At 41.5% G+C, this 21,206-nt stretch overlaps 1 protein-coding gene across 8 annotated transcripts; it reads left to right on the plus strand.

Annotated features, from left to right (window-relative positions):
• The first annotated feature begins 411 nt into the window (after positions 1-411).
• Positions 412-20,286, plus strand: LOC102226515. 8 transcript variants are annotated; one of them, XM_023329627.1, is made up of 25 exons: positions 412-470; positions 1,197-1,250; positions 1,798-1,891; positions 1,999-2,079; positions 2,184-2,588; positions 2,706-4,296; positions 4,386-4,649; positions 6,029-6,457; positions 6,540-6,944; positions 7,284-7,721; positions 7,841-8,275; positions 8,378-8,659; positions 8,840-9,268; positions 10,449-10,901; positions 11,124-11,585; positions 11,967-12,395; positions 12,725-13,180; positions 16,374-16,637; positions 16,736-16,987; positions 17,065-17,313; positions 17,419-17,676; positions 17,777-18,079; positions 18,166-18,435; positions 19,377-19,460; positions 19,581-20,286. In XM_023329627.1, the coding sequence occupies exons 5-25, from the start codon at positions 2,201-2,203 to the stop codon at positions 19,645-19,647; spliced, it is 8,208 nt and encodes a 2,735-aa protein (XP_023185395.1). In that variant the 5' UTR covers positions 412-470; positions 1,197-1,250; positions 1,798-1,891; positions 1,999-2,079; positions 2,184-2,200; the 3' UTR covers positions 19,648-20,286. The 8 variants fall into 8 exon arrangements, with proteins under 8 accessions (XP_023185395.1, XP_023185402.1, XP_023185396.1 ...); XM_023329628.1 differs by lacking the exon at positions 412-470 and adding an exon at positions 802-860 and having other exon boundaries at positions 11,967-12,101; positions 12,860-13,180; XM_023329626.1 differs by lacking the exon at positions 412-470 and adding an exon at positions 803-860.
• Positions 20,287-21,206: the final 920 nt, after the last annotated feature.

The raw sequence follows: 21,206 nt of genomic DNA on the forward strand, positions 1-21,206 counted from the left end.
ATACATTTTATTAAAGTTTTAAAGAGCGTCACACTTTGGATGTTTTATGTTTTCTTAAAGGGTATCCACCATTAGTTACAACAATAGACATTTTTTGGGGGAAATTATTATTTTAAATATAAAAACAATTTAGTAATAAAACCCTAGGTTATTTAGCTTTTATACATTTTAATTAAATATTGTCACAGAAATGTCGCCATGTTGTCAAACGGTCCAACTGCCAGCCAAAACAGTGATGAGTAACGTTATTAAGCCTTTTTAAATTGAACGTTGAAATTGATGGGAAGGTAGAAATCACAAGAGGTGATGAAGATGAGGAGGACCAAGTGGAGGAAGAGGCGAATGGCTCGGTATGTGTTCGGTGCAATAGCGCCCTCTAGTGGATGTTAAAGTTTAGTCTTCAAAGTGAAAGTAAAAGCGTAATATTGTCAGAACGAAACACGCAAAGAGAAAATAAAGAAATCACACTGGTAAGACTGAACAGCGTCCACAGGTTATAATCTCCCCTGTTTTCACTAAATCGTTTAGATTGAATCCGAGGCAGGAACTATTTAGATGTTAGCTCTTGTTTTTGCATTTTATTGAAAATAGAGGAGTATTTTTCGGTCTGATAGGACACGGTGTGTGTGTTTTTTTTTAACTTTAGCTCTGTAAAATTGGATAGATTTATTTAATGTATGTGTTGTTTAAGCCCATAAAAACGCTTTGCTGAAATGACTCACTCATTTCTGTGCGTCTTAAAGGAGGTTCAGGTGAGGGTTTCTACTTCCGGTCGACTTTCTACGTCATTTTCAAAACACTAGATTGTCATATGATGAACTAACTTCAATGAGAACTGCAGAACTTCCGTGTAAAGGCAGGTAAAGGTGTTTATTGGGATGTTAACGGGAGTCGTTTCGTTTTCTGTGAAAGGCAAACAGAGACTTTTAAACATGGAGTATTTTCAGGAGTTTAAAGTTTGCTTGCTGTTAGCTTACCTTGCTATACTGTGGTGTTGCTAACCAAGTAGCTTTAGCAAATGTTACAGTTTGAATAACTTCACGGGTTTATGCGAATAGTTCGGTCGATCTAATGAAAACATTCATGTGTAAAAGTGAAAGTTAACTTTGTTTAGTTAGACGACAATAAACTTGATAGATGTTATTTCAGTCTAACAGTGGACTAATTTTATAACAATAACTTCATTTTTGTTAAAGGTACCATATAAACACCAGATGAGTTTCGTTCATGGCAGAAAGAAAATATTCAAGGTAAGTAGAAAGGACTGCTGCTGTCCTCCAAAAGGTTTATTTTTTAATTTCTTGCTGTGGAGTTTGCATGTTTTCCCAATTCATGTGAGGTTACTCTCTGGGGACTCTGGCCTCATGTTGCAGGTTAACCTCAGTTGTCTTTAGGTGTGTTTGTGTTGTAAAACATGATGTATTGGCAACCTGTGCAGGGTGTACCAGCTTATTGAAAGGGTTAAACAGGTATCAAAAATTCATATTAGTAGCAGTGGTTTGTGTTTACAGTTATGCCTCGTCTGTCAGACAACTTTAATACTAGCAATACAAGTTTGGAGATATTTGCTATTATATTAGCGGTTAAAGTTAATGTTAACTGATATTTACAGAAATTATATATATTTTCTTACCCTTTAAACACAGTAAAAAAATGGCCACACCTCTGACGTTGCTTCGCTGACACCAACAGACCTGAGAGCATTGACTAACTCTTTTTCTATTGTGGTTTATAATGTAGCATATATGTGAGAACCTCCAGGATGTTTCATTGAAATTCAAATCTTTTTGTTTCTAGGTCCAGAGAAAATGAGAAAAATCACACCGTTTTTACACCATGTAGTCCAGGCCTGTTTTCACCAATGAATATCATGTGTTGACGATCACAACAGGTGATGTTTAAGATTTGTTATAAAATATGCAAAAATAAATTCTGCCAGTGAAATGCTAATCTTACTGGATGGTTTGTATGTAGTTGTTAATTTTCTTGTTTTCTCAGTGTTGGAAGGTAATGAACCATTGGTAGTTTATCATCATTTGAGACCTTAAGGGCAGTTTACCCTTAATGTAGACCTTAAAGGTAAGTCCTACATTTCCTAATGTACAAATTACATTGGGTAAGTTCTAAATTACGTACCCATCTTACCTAAATGTTTCTACGTTCTACGTCTGGTTTATGTGCAGAAGAGAGGTCAAGTGTCATGGCTTGTTCAAAACAGTCTGCAAAAGATTATATCGCCAATGCCAGAGTTTACCTGGTTGGAGAACTGAGGAATCTGTCAGTGATTCTTGAGAACTTGTATCAGCAAAAAGTTCTCACTGATGAAGAGGTCAGCAAGATAAAGGCAGAGAAAGATGACTATGATAGAACCAAAGCAATACTGGACTCAGTCACTAGAAAAGGTGAAGCAGCCTGCTACAGGTTTCTAAGGATTATTGACCAGACGAGGAGAACCTTAGAGAGACCAACTCCTATTTTTAAGATCAGTCATGAAACTTCAACTGAGGCTACAAAGTTTGACCTGCACCACTGGATCAGCTGCTTTTCCTTCACAGAAGATCCAGAAACGGATCAAAACTACATACAGGGTAATTATTGTCACGTTTTTGATATTTTATCTTTGTACTGATTCCTTAGTGGCATTTGTGACATAAATGCTACCAACTACAATATGAATGTTTCTTCTTTTTATTTTTTAATCTCAGAATCAAGGCCATGCTACAGATATCAAGCAAAGTTGAAATCAAAAGCAGAAAAAATATCAAAGGACTTTTGGAAAAGAAGTGAAAATCTTTTTGCAGAAAAAAAGAAACCTGAACTGTTGTACACGTCACTTATATTAGATATTCAAGGGAAGAATTTTCCAACAAGAATAAATAGATTTAAAAGAGATATGTGCCGTCCTAAAAAGTTAAGGACAGAAATCTCCCCCAGTGACCTGCTGAAAGCAGATAAAAACATCCTCCTGGTCGGGAAACCTGGAATTGGAAAGACGGCGCTGAGTCATGAAATATTGAGACTGTGGTCAGAAAGAGACAGTAAGGAGCTGGATTACATGTTTTACTTTGATATGAGGGAATTAACCAACATCTCACCAATCACGAGTTTGGAGGATCTTCTTTTCACTGCATGCAGTGAACCAGATAAGGGCAAAGATGAAGTCTTACATGATATAAAGAGCAACTCTGATAATGTTACAGTCATTTTGGATGGAGTCACAGATTTCTCTACATCGGTTGTGAAAAAACTTGTAGACAAAGATTTCTTACCTGATGCTAAAATCATCATTACCTGCAGACCAAATGATGGGAAAGACCTCTGTCCTGAAGACTGGCTCAGAGTGGAGGTGAAAGGCTTCAGTGAGGAAACAATAAAGACATATTTGTCTTCAACTCTGGGTGAAGCTCACAGGAAGGTTTTTAGAAATGTGGAGCTGTTGACTCTTTGTCATGTTCCAATGTATGCGCTGATGGTGGCTGCCAGCTTTTCATCTAAAGACTCTCTGCAGCCCAGAACTGTGACTGAAATATACATCAATATTGTTCGATTTGGTCTTCAGATGAACAGCAACAAAACCAGGATCAGGAACCTCAATCAGTTCATCAAAACCAAGAGAAACGGAATCCTGTCTCTGGCCGAAGCTGCTTTTAATGCAACCGAAAGAAAAACTGTGAACCTGGGAGAACTTTCCTGTGAAGACAGCTGCGTCCTTTCCTTCCTGAAAACACTTGATGTAAAAGTTTCTCCTACTGAAACCAAAACTCTCTATGCTTTCCTCCATTACACCATGCAAGACTTTTTTGCAGCTCTGTGGCTTTTGGAGAATCCTGATAATATCAGGGAGGTTTTCCAGCAGTGCCTCACTGAGGAGAAGAAACACATGAAGCATCTGATCCCGTTCATGTGCCGTTTGTTGAATGACAAGAGTCCACGTTTGATGAGCTGTTTGATTCCAGCTGAGGAGATCAAGGAAACATCTGGATGGTTCTTCACAGAGATAATTGACACATTTTTCCATCAGGCTGTCGCTAATATCAGTGAGCTTCATGTAGACACATTGTTCGTATACCAGTGTTTGTTTGAGTCACAGAGCTCCGAAGTCTGCATTTCCTTTCTGGCCAAACTGGACTTCCATCTTGACCTCAGTGGAGCGAATCTGGACCCTTATTCCTGCTGTGCTGTGGCCTATGTGGTCACTCAGTCAAAGGAAAGGAAAATAAGTCTGAACCTTCAGGATGTGACGATCACAGCACAAGGAATGAGACATCTGTTTGGATGTCTTCAAAATGTTGAATGGTATGAATGGATATGCTTTTAATACTTACTAGTGTACTTTATGACTGAGCACTCTAAATAAATATCATGCATTTGCCTTTTAATGACAGGTACGATACTCTCAAACAGCAGCTGTGGAAAATCTTTCTTCTCAGTGAAGAACAGATGGATTACCAAACCTTACTGGGTCTCAGTGGGAACCTGCTACACCTCCCAGTTGTGGGTAAAAAAAAGCTGTTTGACAGAGCTGTGAAAGTTTTGCAGACGATTGCAACAAAGGTGAATGTTTGCCTCTACGGGGACAGAAAAGATCCTCTGTGCCCGATTTTGCGTAACTCTCTTTTAGAGACTTTGCCATGCATCAACTCTCTCAGGTCAGTTCATTTGCTTTTTTCTAAAACATATTTAAAAATGTATTGCATATGTTGATTTTACATTTCTAATTTTTGATGAATGGTGGTTTAGCATGTGAGCCATAATTCCAGTTCAAAGCATGTATGTCTCAGTTCGAGCAGATTTAGTTAGATACCAGAAATAAAACAGCTGCTGTGGTATTGCTACAATACAATTGAGACTTGGATGTATGTTTACATTTGTTTACTTCCTGTCCCATATTAATAGCAGCACACAGAGATTGCTTTCTGTATTAAATTGTTTGTTTTAGCTGAAACAGGTCTAGTTTAATAATACTTTGTTGTCCTAGGAGTTTGTGTAAAAAAAAAAAAGTCAAAATTGAGTTGAATGTGAAAAGGTTTTGTTGTGGAGGTTTGATGGACATTGTTTTTTAATTCATCTGGTGTGTTGCGTTTGAAAAAAAAAATACAAACCATTTTCAGAACGCTTCATTATCACTGTAGGATAAGCAGACCCTTCACTATGATGCCACTCGTCTGGTACACCTGACAAGCTCAAGGTTTTCTGTATGTAGAAAGAATTTACTTGCATCTTACCTGTATTTTAAATAGGTTTTTATCCACCAGTAACCATGATAACAAAGATGAGTATAGTAAGGGGTAGAGTTGATGCATTGAACTGGGCGCTGTAGCCCGCTGCGCGTTGGTGTTGCAGACTGTCACAATGCCCGGTAGTCCACCTCCAACTTTTTGTTGTCTCGACCATCTTTCTCTTGATTTGGAAGGTGCTCCTGCAGAGCAGGTTTACCTGTATCGACATTTATATGATCCCTGTCTGAGGGGTCATTTTCAGAGACCACTGTACGAGTTAAACATGTTTGGCTCATGACTACACAGGCTGAATTATATTATTATACTCTTTTAGAGGTATCTCATTGAACGTTAGACTGAAATAAAATGCAAGTTGGGAAGCTAACGTCCCTAACCACGATCCAACATGAAGCATTATTGGCTGACATTTTCAGAGCAGACAATGTAGGAGCGCCATTATTTTTTCTTTGCATTGATTGCTTGGACTGCCCATATGTTTTGTAGAGACGTTCATTGCGTAACTCTACACTTTGTATAGCTTTGTTTTTAACCTGTGTATGGATGGTTGTGGTCCCTGTGAATATCCAGGGTTGACCGGATTACCAATAGCTTTTTGAAGGACTATGGCGGCTTGTCAAACCAAAAGTCCCATGCAGTTCTCACAATGTACATTGTTTTTGCAGCTCAAACATAAATGTCACCATTTAATGCTCTTTAATAAGATTATAACATGAGCTAATTCATATGTGCATGAGATCAGATTGGGAAACATTAAACTAAATCAAGATGTTTAATTGATGAACCTTCAGGATGACCTACAGATCTGCAGGTTCAATGAACCAGGAAGAATGCAACAACACAATGGAAAAGGATCAGAAGAACATGTTCCTGGATTTATGCTTCACAACAGCACTGTACAGCAAACAAAAGTTTTATAGTGCAATGCCTGAGCTCGTGAGAGTTTGTCAGGTTAAAACTGACTTGGTGAATACTCTTGTTGATTTACATCAACATGCAATTAGCAGAGGGCTTTCCACTGACTTTCCAACCCTGCGACCAGTTTTCCAATCAACCCCTGCAGACTGGCTCATAGACCTCTCAGAGAGAAAGGCCTCCACCCTCCTGGAAATGCTCAAACTCCAATCAGAGAAAAAGAAAGTGGAGCTGACAGGATTCTCACATGACAAGAGTGAAATGAGAAACTTGCTTCAGTGTCTGCCTTATCTCTCAAAGCTCAGGTACTTTCCCATTTTAATCTTTAATACTTTCTCTTTTGGTTTGCAGATTTTTTTCCTTAACTTTCGTTTTGTCTTTTATCAGTTTTGTGACTGAACCGACTGAGTCATCAGAGAGCATCTGGTTCTTGGAAAAGTTGATCTGCGCTGCGGCAGAAATGAAAGAGCAGAACGGAGTAAATATGCTGGAGCTGCTATCAGTTTGCACATATAGAGGAACCCCACTCCAGTGGAAATGGTGTGACTTCCTGCTGGACCTGTACTCTTCTAAAACTGAAACAGGCCCGACGTTTTCATCATTCACATCAGTCCTCCAGTCAGCAGATCCTGCAATATGGTTCGTTAAGCTCTCAAAGACGAAGGCCTCCATGCTACTGGATGTTTTAAAACTTCAGTCAGGGAAGAAACAAGTTAATCTGACTGGCTGCTCACATGAAGAGGCTGAAGTAAGGAGTTTCCTACATTGTCTGCCTTATATCTCACGACTCAGGTAAATAAGTCCTATATTACTGACCTTATATAGTATGTAATATCACATTTTAAGACAGAGTTTCAATAATACCAATGAGTTATGGGCTAAAAAGTCAGTGTAATTTTTTTATTTTTCTTTCTTAAATTAGCTTTTTCTACTAAATATACTGCCTCAAAGTGAAGCAAATGTGCTAAAATTCAAAAAGGCAATAGGGATTGATTGGCTAAATGGTAAAAGACATTTAAGATTACAGATTATATTTATGATTAATTACTGCTTTTGAGTTACAGTGATGTGGAGATAGGTCATCCAGATATAGCTGTGTATAAATAATATTTATTCTTCTTTTTGTTGCAGTGTGGTTCCTCTTTGGTCAAGCTCTGTTGAGCAAACCCGATTCTTAACCAGGCTGTTCTGTGCTGCAGCAGAGAGAGAAAAGCAGACAGGAGAGAAGATCCTGGAGATGTTAGCATCAGTCTGCAGATACGAGCATTTTCCATTCAATAACAGATCCATCGACGAAACATATAGGCGTAACTTCCTGCTGGATCTGTACTCCCAGATGAATGACTGTGAGACTGAAACAGGTCTGAGTCTCCTTCCATCAATACAGTCAGTTTTCCAGTCAGCTCCTGAAATCTGGACTTTAGATCTCTCAAAGATAAAAACCTCCATCCTCCTGGAAGTGATGAAACTCCAACCAGAGAAGAAACAAGTGAAAGTGACAAACTGGTCATATGAAGAACATGAAGTGAGGAACCTCATAAAGTGTTTGCCTTATATATCCAAGTTCAGGTACATCAACTGTATTTCAGTTTCTATCTGAACAGGATAGCTTTTTAATAATTAGACAGTATGTTATGATGGTTAAATTTTAAAGTTGGTTGTAAATATTTTTCTTCTTCTTGCTCTAGATTTGTTCCTGAGAGTTCGAAACTTCATGAGCAAACCAGCTTCTTGGTGACTCTGTACTGTGCAGCAGCTGAGAGAGAACAGCAGACAGGAGAGAAGATGCTGGACCGGTTGGCATCAGTCTGCACATTTAAAATAATACCTGTGAGCGATACGGATATGAACGAGCAAGCACAGAAGGTTTTCCTGTTGAGTTTGTACAGTCAGGTGACGGACTATGAGTCGAAAACAGGCCTGAGTTTGTTTCCTTTGTTAAAGTCAGTTTTCCAGTCTGTTGCTAATGTCTGGATAACTGACCTCTCAGAGAGAAATACTTTAATGCTGAGAGAACTATTAATCCAGTCAGAGAAGAAACAAGTGGTTTTGAAAGGCTGCTCACACGAAGAGAGTGAAGTGAAGAGTTTCCTAGAGTGTCTGCCTTTTTTCTCACAACTCAGGTACAGTCATTCTTCTTTATAATCTGGATTATTTTCAGTAATTCTTCATTTTCATATAATTAGTTTAATCATTAAAAACAAATATTATTGTGAATTATTTAGCTTTGAGCCCTGGGTATCGGAGGCTTCTGAAGAAATCCAGTTTCTCCGGAGTTTGTTCTGCGCAGCAGAGAAAGATGAGCAAAAGGAAATGAAGACTCTGGATATGTTGGCATCAGTATACATTTATAGAGAAGCACCTCTTAAACAGAAATGGTCTGAATTCCTGCTGGAGTTGTTCTCTTATGAGCTTAAAACAGGCTTGAGTGTCCCGCCATTACAGAGAGCCAACGTCATTCTCTTCAAAGTGCTGAAGCTCAAGTCAAGCCGGACACACGGACCCAGGTAAGTCAACTGCTCTTTGCCTTTGGATCAAATGATCCATGTCAGCGAGATTTAGCAACGTCCAATACAATGCAACAGAAGAAGAAGACATATGCAATACAAACACTTGAAATAAGACAAAACAGACTACAGTGTGGCACAGCTCAGATCAAATCATCACTAATCGTTTCCTTCTTACAGGATTGCGCCTGGCAGCTCAGATCTTCAAGAACAAAGGAGGTTCTTAGTGAATCTGTTCTGTGCAGCAGCAGAGAGAGAACAGCAGACAGGAGAGAAGATGGTGGAGATGTTGGCACCACTCTGCAGATATAAAACATTCCCTTTTAAAGCTGGTGATAAATATCGGGTTGACTTCCTGCTGGATCTGTACTCCCAGGTGAAGGACAGAGAGACTAAATCAGGTCTGAGTCTCCTTCCATCATTACAGTCAGTTTTCCAGTCAGCTCCTAAACTCTGGACCATAAAGTTCTCAAAAAGAAAGACCTCAGACTTTATGGAAGTGATGAAACTCCAAGCAGAGAAGAAACGCGTGGAGCTGACAGACTGCTCATATGAAGAGAGTGAAGTGAGGAGTTTCCTGCAGTGTCTGCCTTTTATCTCACAGCTCAGGTACAGTCATTTTACTCCATGTTGTTTTAACTTGAACCTTTCGATTATTGGTACTCCTATCAGATGAACACACCCAGTGCTGGCTAGAGTCTATTTATTATTTTTAAGAGTTATGATGATTTATCTTTTTTTAAAGGAAAATGTTATTTTTCTGGGGGTCAACACTAATTACTTTGAGGCCAATATATGTCGTATAAAGGCCACTGTGCCTTTATGGGACTGCACCCAACTGGCTCATAAAACCTGCTAGTGTCCATTTAGATTGTAGAAATGAAGGCATTTGTCATGAAGAATGTAATCAATCTGAACGATCGACTGGGAAATCTCAACTGTGAGTGCTGAGTCTGCAGTATGAGGGAGCCTCAAGTCAAGACACAGGCCAGATATTTTTCATCAGTAGCTTGATTGCTTGTTTGTAGTTGGAGAAAGAAGTTATGTCAATAATTCAGCTGTAAAGTTGGGCTGTTTTGTTCATAAATTTCCAGACGTAATTAGAAATAAGAGAGTCAGTGATTATTGTGGTTAAAGGTTTTTGCCAATGGTTCTGAATTATGGTTCCAGTTTATGGAAGGTGCCCCAATTCAACTAAAGACACTTTAACTTTATTAATAATGTCATTAATAAGAAATTTTTAATCAGGATTATTAATAATTACATAAGATAAACATTGACTCAAATTTTAATTCCCAATATTTGTTTGTTTTGCTATTGTTTTATTACTGCATATATATTGCTGTTTTATTATTATTATTACTTTCATTAACTAAATTCCAATTGTAATTCTTTTAGTTGTGTATAAATGAAATTTAGTTAGATTGTAGAGGATTATGGTGCCTCTTTCTGTTTATACATGTAATTAGTATTGCTGCTCACCAGGTGGCTGCACAGTATTAAGACTTTTTACTTTTACATTTTTTTCTGTTTTTAAACATAATTCACAGACAACTTGTAACTCCATTTAAAATATTCCACCATGGGTCACTACAACATTTTGTACGTCTTCCTCAACACCACTCTCTTCAACTTGAAGCAACAACCTTTAGATATCAGTCTGTGTCAAAGTACTGAGAAGGCAGCTAGCATTCGCACCCCATCACATACAAGATGGAGTCCATCAATGGTGTGTGGGTTTTTTTTCTCATAAATTGATAAAATCATCAATTTTCTTTACTTTTTTTAGCTTCAATTTGGATGACTGGGATGATTCCAGTTTTGATCCTGATAAACAGTCCAGGTTCTTAGTGAATCTGTTCTGTGCAGCAGCAGAGAGAGAACAGCAGACAGGAGAGAAGATGCTGGAACGTTTTGCATCAGTCTGCAGATATAAAACATTCCCTTTTCATGACATTCATGCTGATGATGAAGATAGAAGTGACTTCCTGCTGGATCTGTACTCCCAGATGAAGGACAGAGAGACTAAATCAGGTCTGAGTCTCCTTCCATCATTACAGTCAGTTTTCCAGTCAGCTCCCAAAGTCTGGTTTATAAACCTCTCAAAAAGAAAGACCTCCATCCTCCTGGAAGTGATGAAACTCCAACCAGAGAAGAAAATAGTGAAGCTGACAGACTGCTCACATGGAGAGAGTGAAGTGAGGAGTTTCCTGCAGTGTCTGCCTTTTATCTCACAGCTCAGGTACAGTCACTTTATTTCACTCTGTTTTAATGAGTTGTATTTGTACTGTTATCCTGTATATGTGTAAAAACAATGCTGAGCTGCTCTGATCAAACACGTTTTAGCTTATAATTTCATCACATTGAGGACAGACATGTAAAAGATGGGTTCTATCAGCAGTGTGGTTGTTTTTATGCAGCTCAGATTAAATCTTCGCTAAATGTTTCCTTCTTGTTGTTCCAGTTTGGATAATGGTGAGGGTCACAGCTGCGATCCTGATGAACAAACCAGGTTGTTAGTGAATCTCTTCTGTGCAGCAGCAGAGAGAGAACAGCAGACAGGAGAGAAAATATTGGACATGTTGGCATCTGTCTGCAAATTTGAAACATTTAGTTTTCAAAATGAAAAAACGAATAATGATGGTGATGCCATCAAAGATCGCCTTGACTTTCTGTTGGATCTCTATTCCTATATGAAGGACTGTGAGACTAAAACAGGTCTGAGTCTCCTTCCATCATTACAGTCGGTTTTCCAGTCAGCTCCTTTATTCTGGACCATCAACCTTTCTAAGAGAACGACCTCCATCCTCCTGGAAGTGATGAAACTCCAACCAGAGAAGAAACGAGTGAATCTGACAGACTGCTCACATGGAGAGAGTGAAGTGAGGAGTTTCCTAAAATGTCTGCCTTTTATCTCACAGCTCAGGTACAGTCACTATATTTCCCACTGATTTGATTATAGTTCTGACAACAACAATTTAACCTTCATACACAACATATCCATTGCAATATTTTATATCAAACTGTAAGATTTGTTTGGTATAAAATTCAGACTTTATTGACATGCAGTCATGTCTTAATTACTTTATAAATCAATTTCTAAAGAAAACATTATTCTCAACACAACACATTTCTGTGCCAGAAAAATTGAAAATTTGATGGTTTGAGATGAACATGTGAAACATTAGCACCAGGACTGAATAGAAATACAAGTCATGAGAGTTTTTATTTCATCACATACACAACTTAAATTTACAAGTTAGCCAATCAATAGTATCTTGTAAATGTTATTTTCTTATTTTTCCAGCTTTGATCCTCAGAGCTCAGATCCTGATGAACAAACAAGGTTCTTAGTGAATCTGTTCTGTGCAGCAGCAGAGAGAGAACAGCAGACAGGAGAGAAGATGCTGGAGATGTTAGCATCAGTCTGCAGATATAAAACATTCCCTTTATATTATAATAATACATCTCAGAGTGACTTCCTGCTGGATCTGTACTCCCAGCTGAAGGACAGAGAGACTAAATCAGGTCTGAGTCTCCTTCCATCATTACAGTCAGTTTTCCAGTCAGCTCCTTTATTCTGGACCATCAAGCTGTCAGAGAGAAAGACCTCCATCCTCCTGGAAGTGATGAAACTCCAACCAGAGAAGAAACCAGTGGAGCTGACAGACTGCTCACATGAAGAGAGTGAAGTGAGGAGTTTCCTGCAGTGTCTGCCTTTTATCTCACAGCTCAGGTACAGTCATTATATTTAATCTAATTTAAATTTAAGTTATGAAAATGAATATCATGAATATGTTGTGAAAGTTAACAGTTTTCCATATGTAACATTTATATAAATTTTTATCCACATATACATAAATACACTCCATTCTGATTTAATTGGTAGTGTGTATAACTTCTCCTTTGCAACCAGATTAAAAAAAGTTAAGAAAGTAACTTCTTCCTACATGAAGTCAACCACAAATCATATGTGCCTTGGTCATCCACATGCCTAGTAACAACCAAGGTTGAATTTATGCAGCTAAGATCAAACCATCACTAAATGTCTCCTTGTTGTTCCAGCTTTGATCCTCGAAGCTCAGATCTTCATGAACAAACCAGGTTCTTAGTGAATCTGTTCTGTGCAGCAGCAGAGAGAGAACAGCAGACAGGAGAGAAGATGCTGGAGATGTTAGCATCAGTCTGCAGATATAAAACATTCCCTTTAGATGACAGATGCATGGCTAATTTTGAATATGGATACAGAAAATCTCAGAGTGACTTCCTGCTGGATCTGTACTCCCAGATGAAGGACAGAGAGACTAAATCAGGTCTGAGTCTCCTTCCATCATTACAGTCAGTTTTCCAGTCATTTCCTTTTTTCTGGACCATCAAGCTGTCAGAGAGAAAGACCTCCATCCTCCTGGAAGTGATGAAACTCCAACCAGAGAAGAAACCAGTGATGCTGACAGACTGCTCACATGGAGAGAGTGAAGTGAGGAGTTTCCTGCAGTGTCTGCCTTTTATCTCACAGCTCAGGTACAGTCACCCTACTTCAAACTGTTTTAATTTTTCAAGTACTTGTTAGAGCTCAATACCAACGCCATTACAATGTTTCATATCACGTGGTCGTATTTCAGTTGCTTTATATAATTAACCTAAATTTTATGAAATGAGCACTGGATTCCTCTAGATATGTACAGACTAATGTTTTCTTGAATTTCCTGGTGTTCAGATTAATAAGCTCCCCAGCTCTGAAATAAGCTGGGGAGCCAAACTCCTTTGGATAATTACCTAATTACATTGTCTAATGACGCATGCAATGAGGAACAAGAACATCAAGGTTTAGAGATTAAATTGCTGCCTTCAGCTATGTTTCTCTGAGATTTGGAGGGAATTGAACATTAAATTTTCTCAGTACTCAAAATTTAAAAAAATGGTCAGACAACACAAGGTTATGAAGAAGTGCTGCTCCTAATATGTTGCTATATGCAGACTTGAGTTCATGGCAACAGTGCTTTCAAAGACCCACTCAGTCTTTAAAAAGTTGCATGTTACTGAGAGAAAACGAAAGTTACTACTTTAACTACGGTTCTATGAATCCCAGATGACCACCAGAGGCAGTGTTCCAAGCACTGAGTGATCATTCTTGTGCATGTGCAGGTCGAGTACTAATGACAACAAATTCACCTGTGACCTGCCGGGGACCCACGTAACTCTACATAGTCACATGGCACTCGGCGTTCAATCCCTTAATCTTCTCGCGAGAAGCAAAGATTTGGAGGGACCAAGCACTCTGGCGGTCATCCAGGATTCATAGAACCGTAGTTACAGTAGTAACCTTCGTTCTATTTCATCCCTACTGACTGCCAGAGGTGGAGCTTCAAGCACTGGATGACTTATGTCAAAAGGTCACGAGGAATTTTCAACATTCAAGGGACAACCACTACACCACCCACCCTAATGTGATGTAGAGGTATGCTGCTCCAGGATTCCTTGAAGGGGATGTGGAGCAGCCACATTCACCCTGTAAAACCAAGTAAAGGTACTAGGTGATTTCCAGGAGGCCGCATGGCATATAACGTCCAACGGCACCCCAGTCATGGCAGCAAACGATGTCGACATGCCCCTTGTAGGGTGGCACTTCACTGCTGCCGGCAGTGGCCGGTCCTGCAAGGCATAAGCCTTGGAAATCAAATCCACAAGCCAGTGTGCAAGTCGCTGCTTAGAAAGTTCCTGACCTTTTCGTGAGCCAGCGTAGCAAACAAAAAGGCTATTTGTCTTTCGAAAGGATGCCGTGGCATTGATATATGCCTCAAGGGCACAAACAGGGCACAGTGGTTCAGAGCGGCATCCGGTGTCCATAGGCACTATAGCGCCCTTGGCCAGCAAGGTATAGATTTCTTGGTTCAGTGCCTGTGCCTTCACCAGGTCACGGATCACAGTCATCCTGACCCAGCCAGGGACGGGTGGCGGAATTGAAGACGGTACCCCCGGGACAGGGTGGACAACACCCACAATTCCGGGGTGTGGGCAGGCCAGAAGCCGAGCTGTCTCGGAGTAAAATAACCGACCGCCAGCCCTTGGGCATCATCTGCGGGCCCCCTGGCCCTTTAAAGGCTTGGGAGGACGCCGGCCAGACTGTGCGGCTCGAAAGGGATGAGATGACTTTTCCCCAGCTTGGTCTCGAGCCCAGTTTCCCTGATCTGGAGCAGGTCTTTGTACTGATCTCTGACCTGATACCAGACTCTGGGGCTCAATGAAAGAAGGAGATGGGTGTGAGGACCTCTGTGAAGGACCTGCAGCTGCCCAAGTGCTGCAGGCACCTGTGAAATTGGCGATCACGTCTGTGAAGCCCTGCCAGCTGCTACCCTTTCCCAAGCTCCCTCGTCATGAGAGCAAAGGCCTGCAGAGATGCATCAACCAGGCCTTGTGTGGCGTGGTCCAGTGGAACAGATTCCAAGGAAGAAGACAGGGCCAGCATAAGATGGAAGAGAGAGTTCCCAATCCGGTCCATGCGGGCCCCAGAGTCATAGGCCTTGCAGAGAAGGTTGGGTGCCAGAGGCCGCCACCGAAATAGCATTGTCATCATTGACTGATACTTCATCCTGCTCAGGAGGGAGAGCCGCGCCATGATCACCATCAGTCTGTAAGGATTGGAGGAGGGCCTTCATTTGGGCCAGCTCAGTAGTGAGATGATCCACTCTTGTGTACAAGCTCCCTGCATTGGTCCGTCTGTCTCGCTTCGCCGGAACCAAAGGTACAGCCACAGTAGGCCGTTTGCACATCGCTTTTCCCTGTGGCAACGGACTATGCTGCGCAGCTCCCGCAGAGTTGGTAGGCTGCTCCAGAGCAGCCAACCAATCCAGCCTGACCGACCAGGATATGACGCAACAGTTGAGGCAAGCGTTATCCGACAGCGCCTCCCGAAGATGTTCCACACCGAGATCTGGTAAAGATGAAAACTGCTTGTGCAGCACCTGGATGGCGAGACTTACCTGCAGCTCCAACCAAACTCGGTCACGGGGCTACCAGCAACAAGCAGCTAACATAACAGTGGTACACACAGAAGCAACCAGCTTCATACGACCACACATCTGTACTCAACACACCTGTGTGCAAGAAGAACAAAAGGGATTGAACACCGGGTGCCATGTGACTATATAGAGTCACGTGGGTCCCCAGCAGGTCACAGGTGACTTTGTTCTCATTAGTATTCGACCTGCGCATGCGCAAGAATGACCATTCAGTGCTTGAAGCACCGCCTCTGGCGGTCAGGAGGGATGAAATAGAACCATGTTTTCTATCGCCAGCCTTGTCTTCTCTTAAATCCAGCATCAAGCAGCGAGGGACTCTTAAGTATAATACCTAAATTCTGCCACTAGATGGCACCAAACGAACACTTCCACAGCATAAACCTGTGAAATGTCAATAAACTGACATGCAACAGCATTAAAGTTGTTTTAATAATTTGCACCTAGAATGAGAAAAACGTTTTTTAAAAAAGATCTGTCACTGGATGTTGTAAGGATTTTTGTGTTGATTATAACAAAATTTGGAGTTATTACATTTTGAAGTCAGTTATTACATGTTGCTTCATTATTACATGATGCGGTTTCACTGGTAGATTTTGGTGAGTGGTTGAAGGCCTGCTCTGGCTTATTACTCCTGGCTTTATCCTAGAATAACACAGTTTTGTTTTTCTTATCTTTCCATGGTTTCTCTGTTTCAGGTGTATGCCAAGGTTTTTCCAGAGTGTTTGTTCATCTCTATCAGTGAGATCCAGAGAGGAGATCCAGCAGCTGGTTTCTCTCCTGCAGCTTCTGAACTTCAACCTTTTTCTAACAGGAGAGTTGAATGATAAAACCTGCAGCTCTGTGGGGAAAGTTCTCCCCCTGGTTGGATCTAAAGTGGATCTGATCCTCACAGACAGCCGGATGTCCGTCAGAGGAGCTGCTGTCCTGTTTAGATCTACAACACAGCTCCACAGTCTGAGGCAGGAACCTGAAGAACAACGTCTCTTTCTCACTTCCTGTCTGTTGTTGATCCATCAGTTCTTGATGTCCATCATCTCTGTTCTTCTCTCTGATCCAGACTCTCCAACAGTCTGGTCTTGTTCTTCTCTCAGTGGGTGAGAAGAGGCAGAGTGGCTTTTCCTCTGGTCCTAGAAGAGCTTACAGTGGTTTCCACCAAAGCTCAGCCACAGAGAGTCTTGCTGAAGGTCGGCAGCAGTTTGGCGTCTCTGCTGAGGTTCTGGACAGTGGGACGGTTGGACCTGACCGAGTCCGGACTCCCTGTTCAGAGTCTCTTCAGTCTGCTGCTTCACGATGGTCCTCTCACACTCAGGTGAACGTCTTCATCATGTCTATCAGAAGGTAAACAGATCAGAAACACAGTAAGAGTTTAATCTGTGATCTCTGCAGACTGAGTGAAGAGAGACTCCAGCAGCTTCTGGTTCTCCTCCACGAGGTCCAGGACCAGGACAGGACATTGTCCCTCTTGAATAAGGTCGGTGGAGACCTGAGCTCCTGCCAGTTGAGCTGGGAGCTTCTTCACTTCCTGCTGCAGCAGCCGACAGGTCAGACCATCACCGTGAACCTGAAGAAGAACCGATTCTTGGAGGAGAGAGCTGCTGAGCTGCTGCCCTTCCTGCACAGGATGGTGATTCAAAGGTGGAGGTTTTGTTTTGTAATAAATATTTGGTCTGATCTTCCATCAGCAGCCTGTGGTTCCTGGAAGTAACAGAGTGTTGTGGCGAATCCTCTCTCTGCTTTCAGGCTCAGTCCCAGCTTTGTTAGGACTTCCATCAGGGAGATCTTCAGGACTCACCCCAGTCACATGATATCCTGGTTGCTGAGGTCACTGGATCTTGTGATCAACCTGAACTGCACAGAGCTGGACTCAAAGGACTGCGACGCTCTGCTGTTCATCCTCAGACACAGCGACGGAGTGAAACTGAAGCTGCTGTGGAGCTCCATCCCAGCAGAGGGAATCCAGTCCATCCTCTCTATGCTGCACACAGTTTCTGATCTCAGGTCAGACATCAGAACCTGCTCCTCAGGCCTCCTTCCCACGATGAACCAGTCCCTCCTGTTCATGACCTGGTCGGTTTTCTTTCTTCTCTCTTCCCACCAGTGTGGACAGGAATCTCCTGCTGAGGTTCATCCACTGCTGCGCCGCCTCCGACAGCCAGCAGGGGGCAGCATCGGGCCTGCTGAGGACTCTACGGCACAGGTTGGATCTGTCCTGCTCCTCCTGCGTGGAGCTACCAGAGGAGGATCAGACGGAGCCTCTCAGGTTGACGGCCGCCGACTGCTGGGCCGTCTCCACCGTCCTGAGACGCAGCAGCAGGGACACCCAGCTGGACCTGAGAGACTGCGAGGTGGAGGACAGCGGGCTGGACCTGCTGTTTCCTGTCCTGGACGGAGTCCGTCTCAGGTCAGTAAGAGAGCCGCCGACGCCGAAGCAGTGAGAAGTTTGTTGACCTTCACGTTGATGTTGTTTGGTCTGTCTTTCCCGTTTAGAGTCAACAAGACGGTCCCGGTCCAGCTTCTGTCTCTGCTTGCCGCGAACAATCAGGGGGACGCCGTGAGACGAGCAACGTCCCTGTGCAGAGCCCTGGGAGGAGAACTGGACCTGAGTCACAGGCCACTGGACCAGAGGCTCTGTGGAGCTCTGGCTCTGATGCTGGACTACTCTGAAGATCTAACAGAGCTGGACCTCAGCCACTGCCAGCTGACAGACCAGCTGCTGCTCCAACTCATCACACATCTGCACAAAGTCCACAACCTGGAGTAAGTTTCCCAGACTGTTGGATCTGGGGGAGTCAAACACAAACATTCCCTCGGTTTTAATCCAGTCAAAGTGGAGCAGCTGATGCAGTAATACTTCAGCCTAACATGCCATGTTGCTGTCCCTGTTGGTGTCTTTATGATGAGGACAGACTTGTGTCCAGCAGGATATGTGGAACCTGTCACTGGCCTCCCTGGTTCAGAATGATCTCTGTTGTATAAGCGGTGTTCACGGACATTTTTGGTGCTCAGCAAAAACATCTCTATGTTGTTCACCACTAAGTCCAGAGACCCTTATCTCTCAAGGTCAGGACCCTAATCACCACCTGTAGCTGCTGCATGCAGCATAGATGGCTCATTATTGCTTTGGGTGCCAACTATTCCTATATAGGCGGCTCATTGGCACATTGATCACCATCTGTTGTTGTTTGTGGTGGTTAGCCCCACCCAACTAACTTCCCACTCTGAGAGGTTAATAACTAACCATCTTTCTACACCATGTGCTGAGATTCCCAAAGCCTGTCGGGTATTCAGGATTTTTACTGAATCTATTTAGCAGAATTTTTGGAGAAGACTCGTTTTGATTCTCAGGGGTAAACTGTGTCCCATCCTCTTTCTTCCATGATGAGTAACCATCAGTCATTAAACAGCCACTTTCCCTCTGTTACAACTAGCACTGGACACTGATCCAACTATGTTTTAGTTACTCGTAGAGTCACAGGGGGTTTTAATAACTTTGGGCTTTTGTACTATTATACCAATTGAATGAATGTCCACAAGTTCTCTAAAATTTCAAATGCTTCTTTAATTAGTAAGGATTTGCAGTGGTTAATGCAGCTGAATTTCCATTTTTCAGTACATGGACATAGGGATTGATCTCACCTCATTTCAACATGTTCCCAGTAGAACCCAACATAATGTTCTGTGTTGTGTTTGTGTTCCAGTCTGAGTCACAATCAGATCACTGATGCCTCCACTGGCTGGTTACTCCACCTGGTCGCCATCAACCCTTTCATTGTTTCTGTGAGGTGAGCAAACATTCATCAGAGCTCCATCAGTGGATGGAGGATCCCTGGCTGATCTCTGAGCATTGGAAGCCATGTTGCTGTTTCTCAAATCGTTTGCTTTCTGCTTTGCTCTTTTTGTAGTCTTAACAACAACAACATCATCAACAAAACTCCTTTTAAGGACAACAGGAAGTTTGAAATCTCTTGAAGCGGTTGTCAATCAGCAGGTTAAGTGACCAACAGGAACTCCGTGTCTCTGGTCCAATTAAAAACCGTCTCTTCTGGACCATCAGATGGACATAGTGGCTTCTGACACTAAGCCAGTTTGCACATGGATGTTGCACCAAAACACTAATTTAAATGCAGTTTTTAAAAATTATCTTATCTTAAATAGTTTTTTTTGACTTTTTTATCTTAAAATGTACGTTTTCTGTACACATAAGGGAGTATTGTTTACTTTACTTTACAAATGTAAAAGGTTAATGAGGTTTTAGATCATGTGGTAATTTATTTTCAGTTTATTCTGATGATGTGCAATTTTATGACATATTTATGTGCTAACTTTAGGTCTACACTGAATCTAGTGAATTTTGGAGAGATGCTGCGGTTTTTAAATCAGGGAAGATTATTGCTGGGATGCTTTAATTTATTCAGACTCTACATTCTTTTTTAAACTTTTGAATAATTATATTGTGCAATTTTCTTTTTCCACAAGATACAAACCAGACCTCAGATAAATATTCAGATAGATTTGGTGCATCTGATTTATTTATCATGTCGTTATTTAATAATTATGTTAAAATGTTGGTTCTTTGCTTTTGGTGAATCAATAAAGTTATTAATAATCTTTTCTTTCCCTGTGCTTGATTACAAGGATTTACTGCACTCTCATGGAGAACTCAACAAAACACCCAAAATTACTTTTATGAGATTTCCTATCTTTATTATACTAACATAATTTGAACTTTTTAATAGATTCGATGTAGGATCAGGTTTGATGTCCTGAAAAAGGTCTAATCAATACTGTGGTTACCTTATGCGTCCACCAGATGGCAGCATGTGCCGCGCTCTGCTTTAAAAACAGTGCAAATCTTTATCATAACTGTAGTTGCTTGTTATTTTATTCTTCTTTTAGTAAAAACATGGTAAGAATTTCCATGTTATGATTTCTGCCCTCTACTGTCTCTACTATAAAAATGTTTTAAATATTTATGATTTCTTAATTACCGCTGTAGTTACCCTTAAAGGCAAGGATGGGCATTCCAGGTCCTTGAGGCCCGGTGTCCTGCAGCTCTTAGACGTCTCCCTGGTCCAACACACCTGGATCCAACAGCTGGATCACCTCCTAAGTGCAGTCAGGTTCTCCAGAGTCCTGCTAATGACCTCATTATTTGACTCAGGTGTGTTGAAGTAGAGACACATGTAAAAGTTGCAGGAGACTTTTAGACCCTCCAGGCCTGGAGTTGCTCACCACTGCTTAAAGGGGACCAAAGGGCAGAAATGTGAAGAAGTTCTCTTTAATTGTGCAGCTTTTAATTAATACTTTAACTCAGGGACGGTTCTAGGTTTTATGAGGCCCTAAAGAAATTGTAATTTGGCCCCCCGTACTAACATGCCACATACTTCATCATTTAGAGGCAACGCTAATTAGCATAATTTGTAATTACTTACATGACATTGTGATGTCAGGTTTGCTACGTTACAGGAGCAAACAACCAGACGCTCTAATTAATTATGTTATTTTGTTTTGCATATTAATTGAACTAT

The sequence above is a fragment of the Xiphophorus maculatus genome, chromosome 24 (assembly GCF_002775205.1).
Source record: "Xiphophorus maculatus strain JP 163 A chromosome 24, X_maculatus-5.0-male, whole genome shotgun sequence".
Classification (NCBI taxonomy): Eukaryota; Metazoa; Chordata; class Actinopteri; order Cyprinodontiformes; family Poeciliidae; genus Xiphophorus; species Xiphophorus maculatus.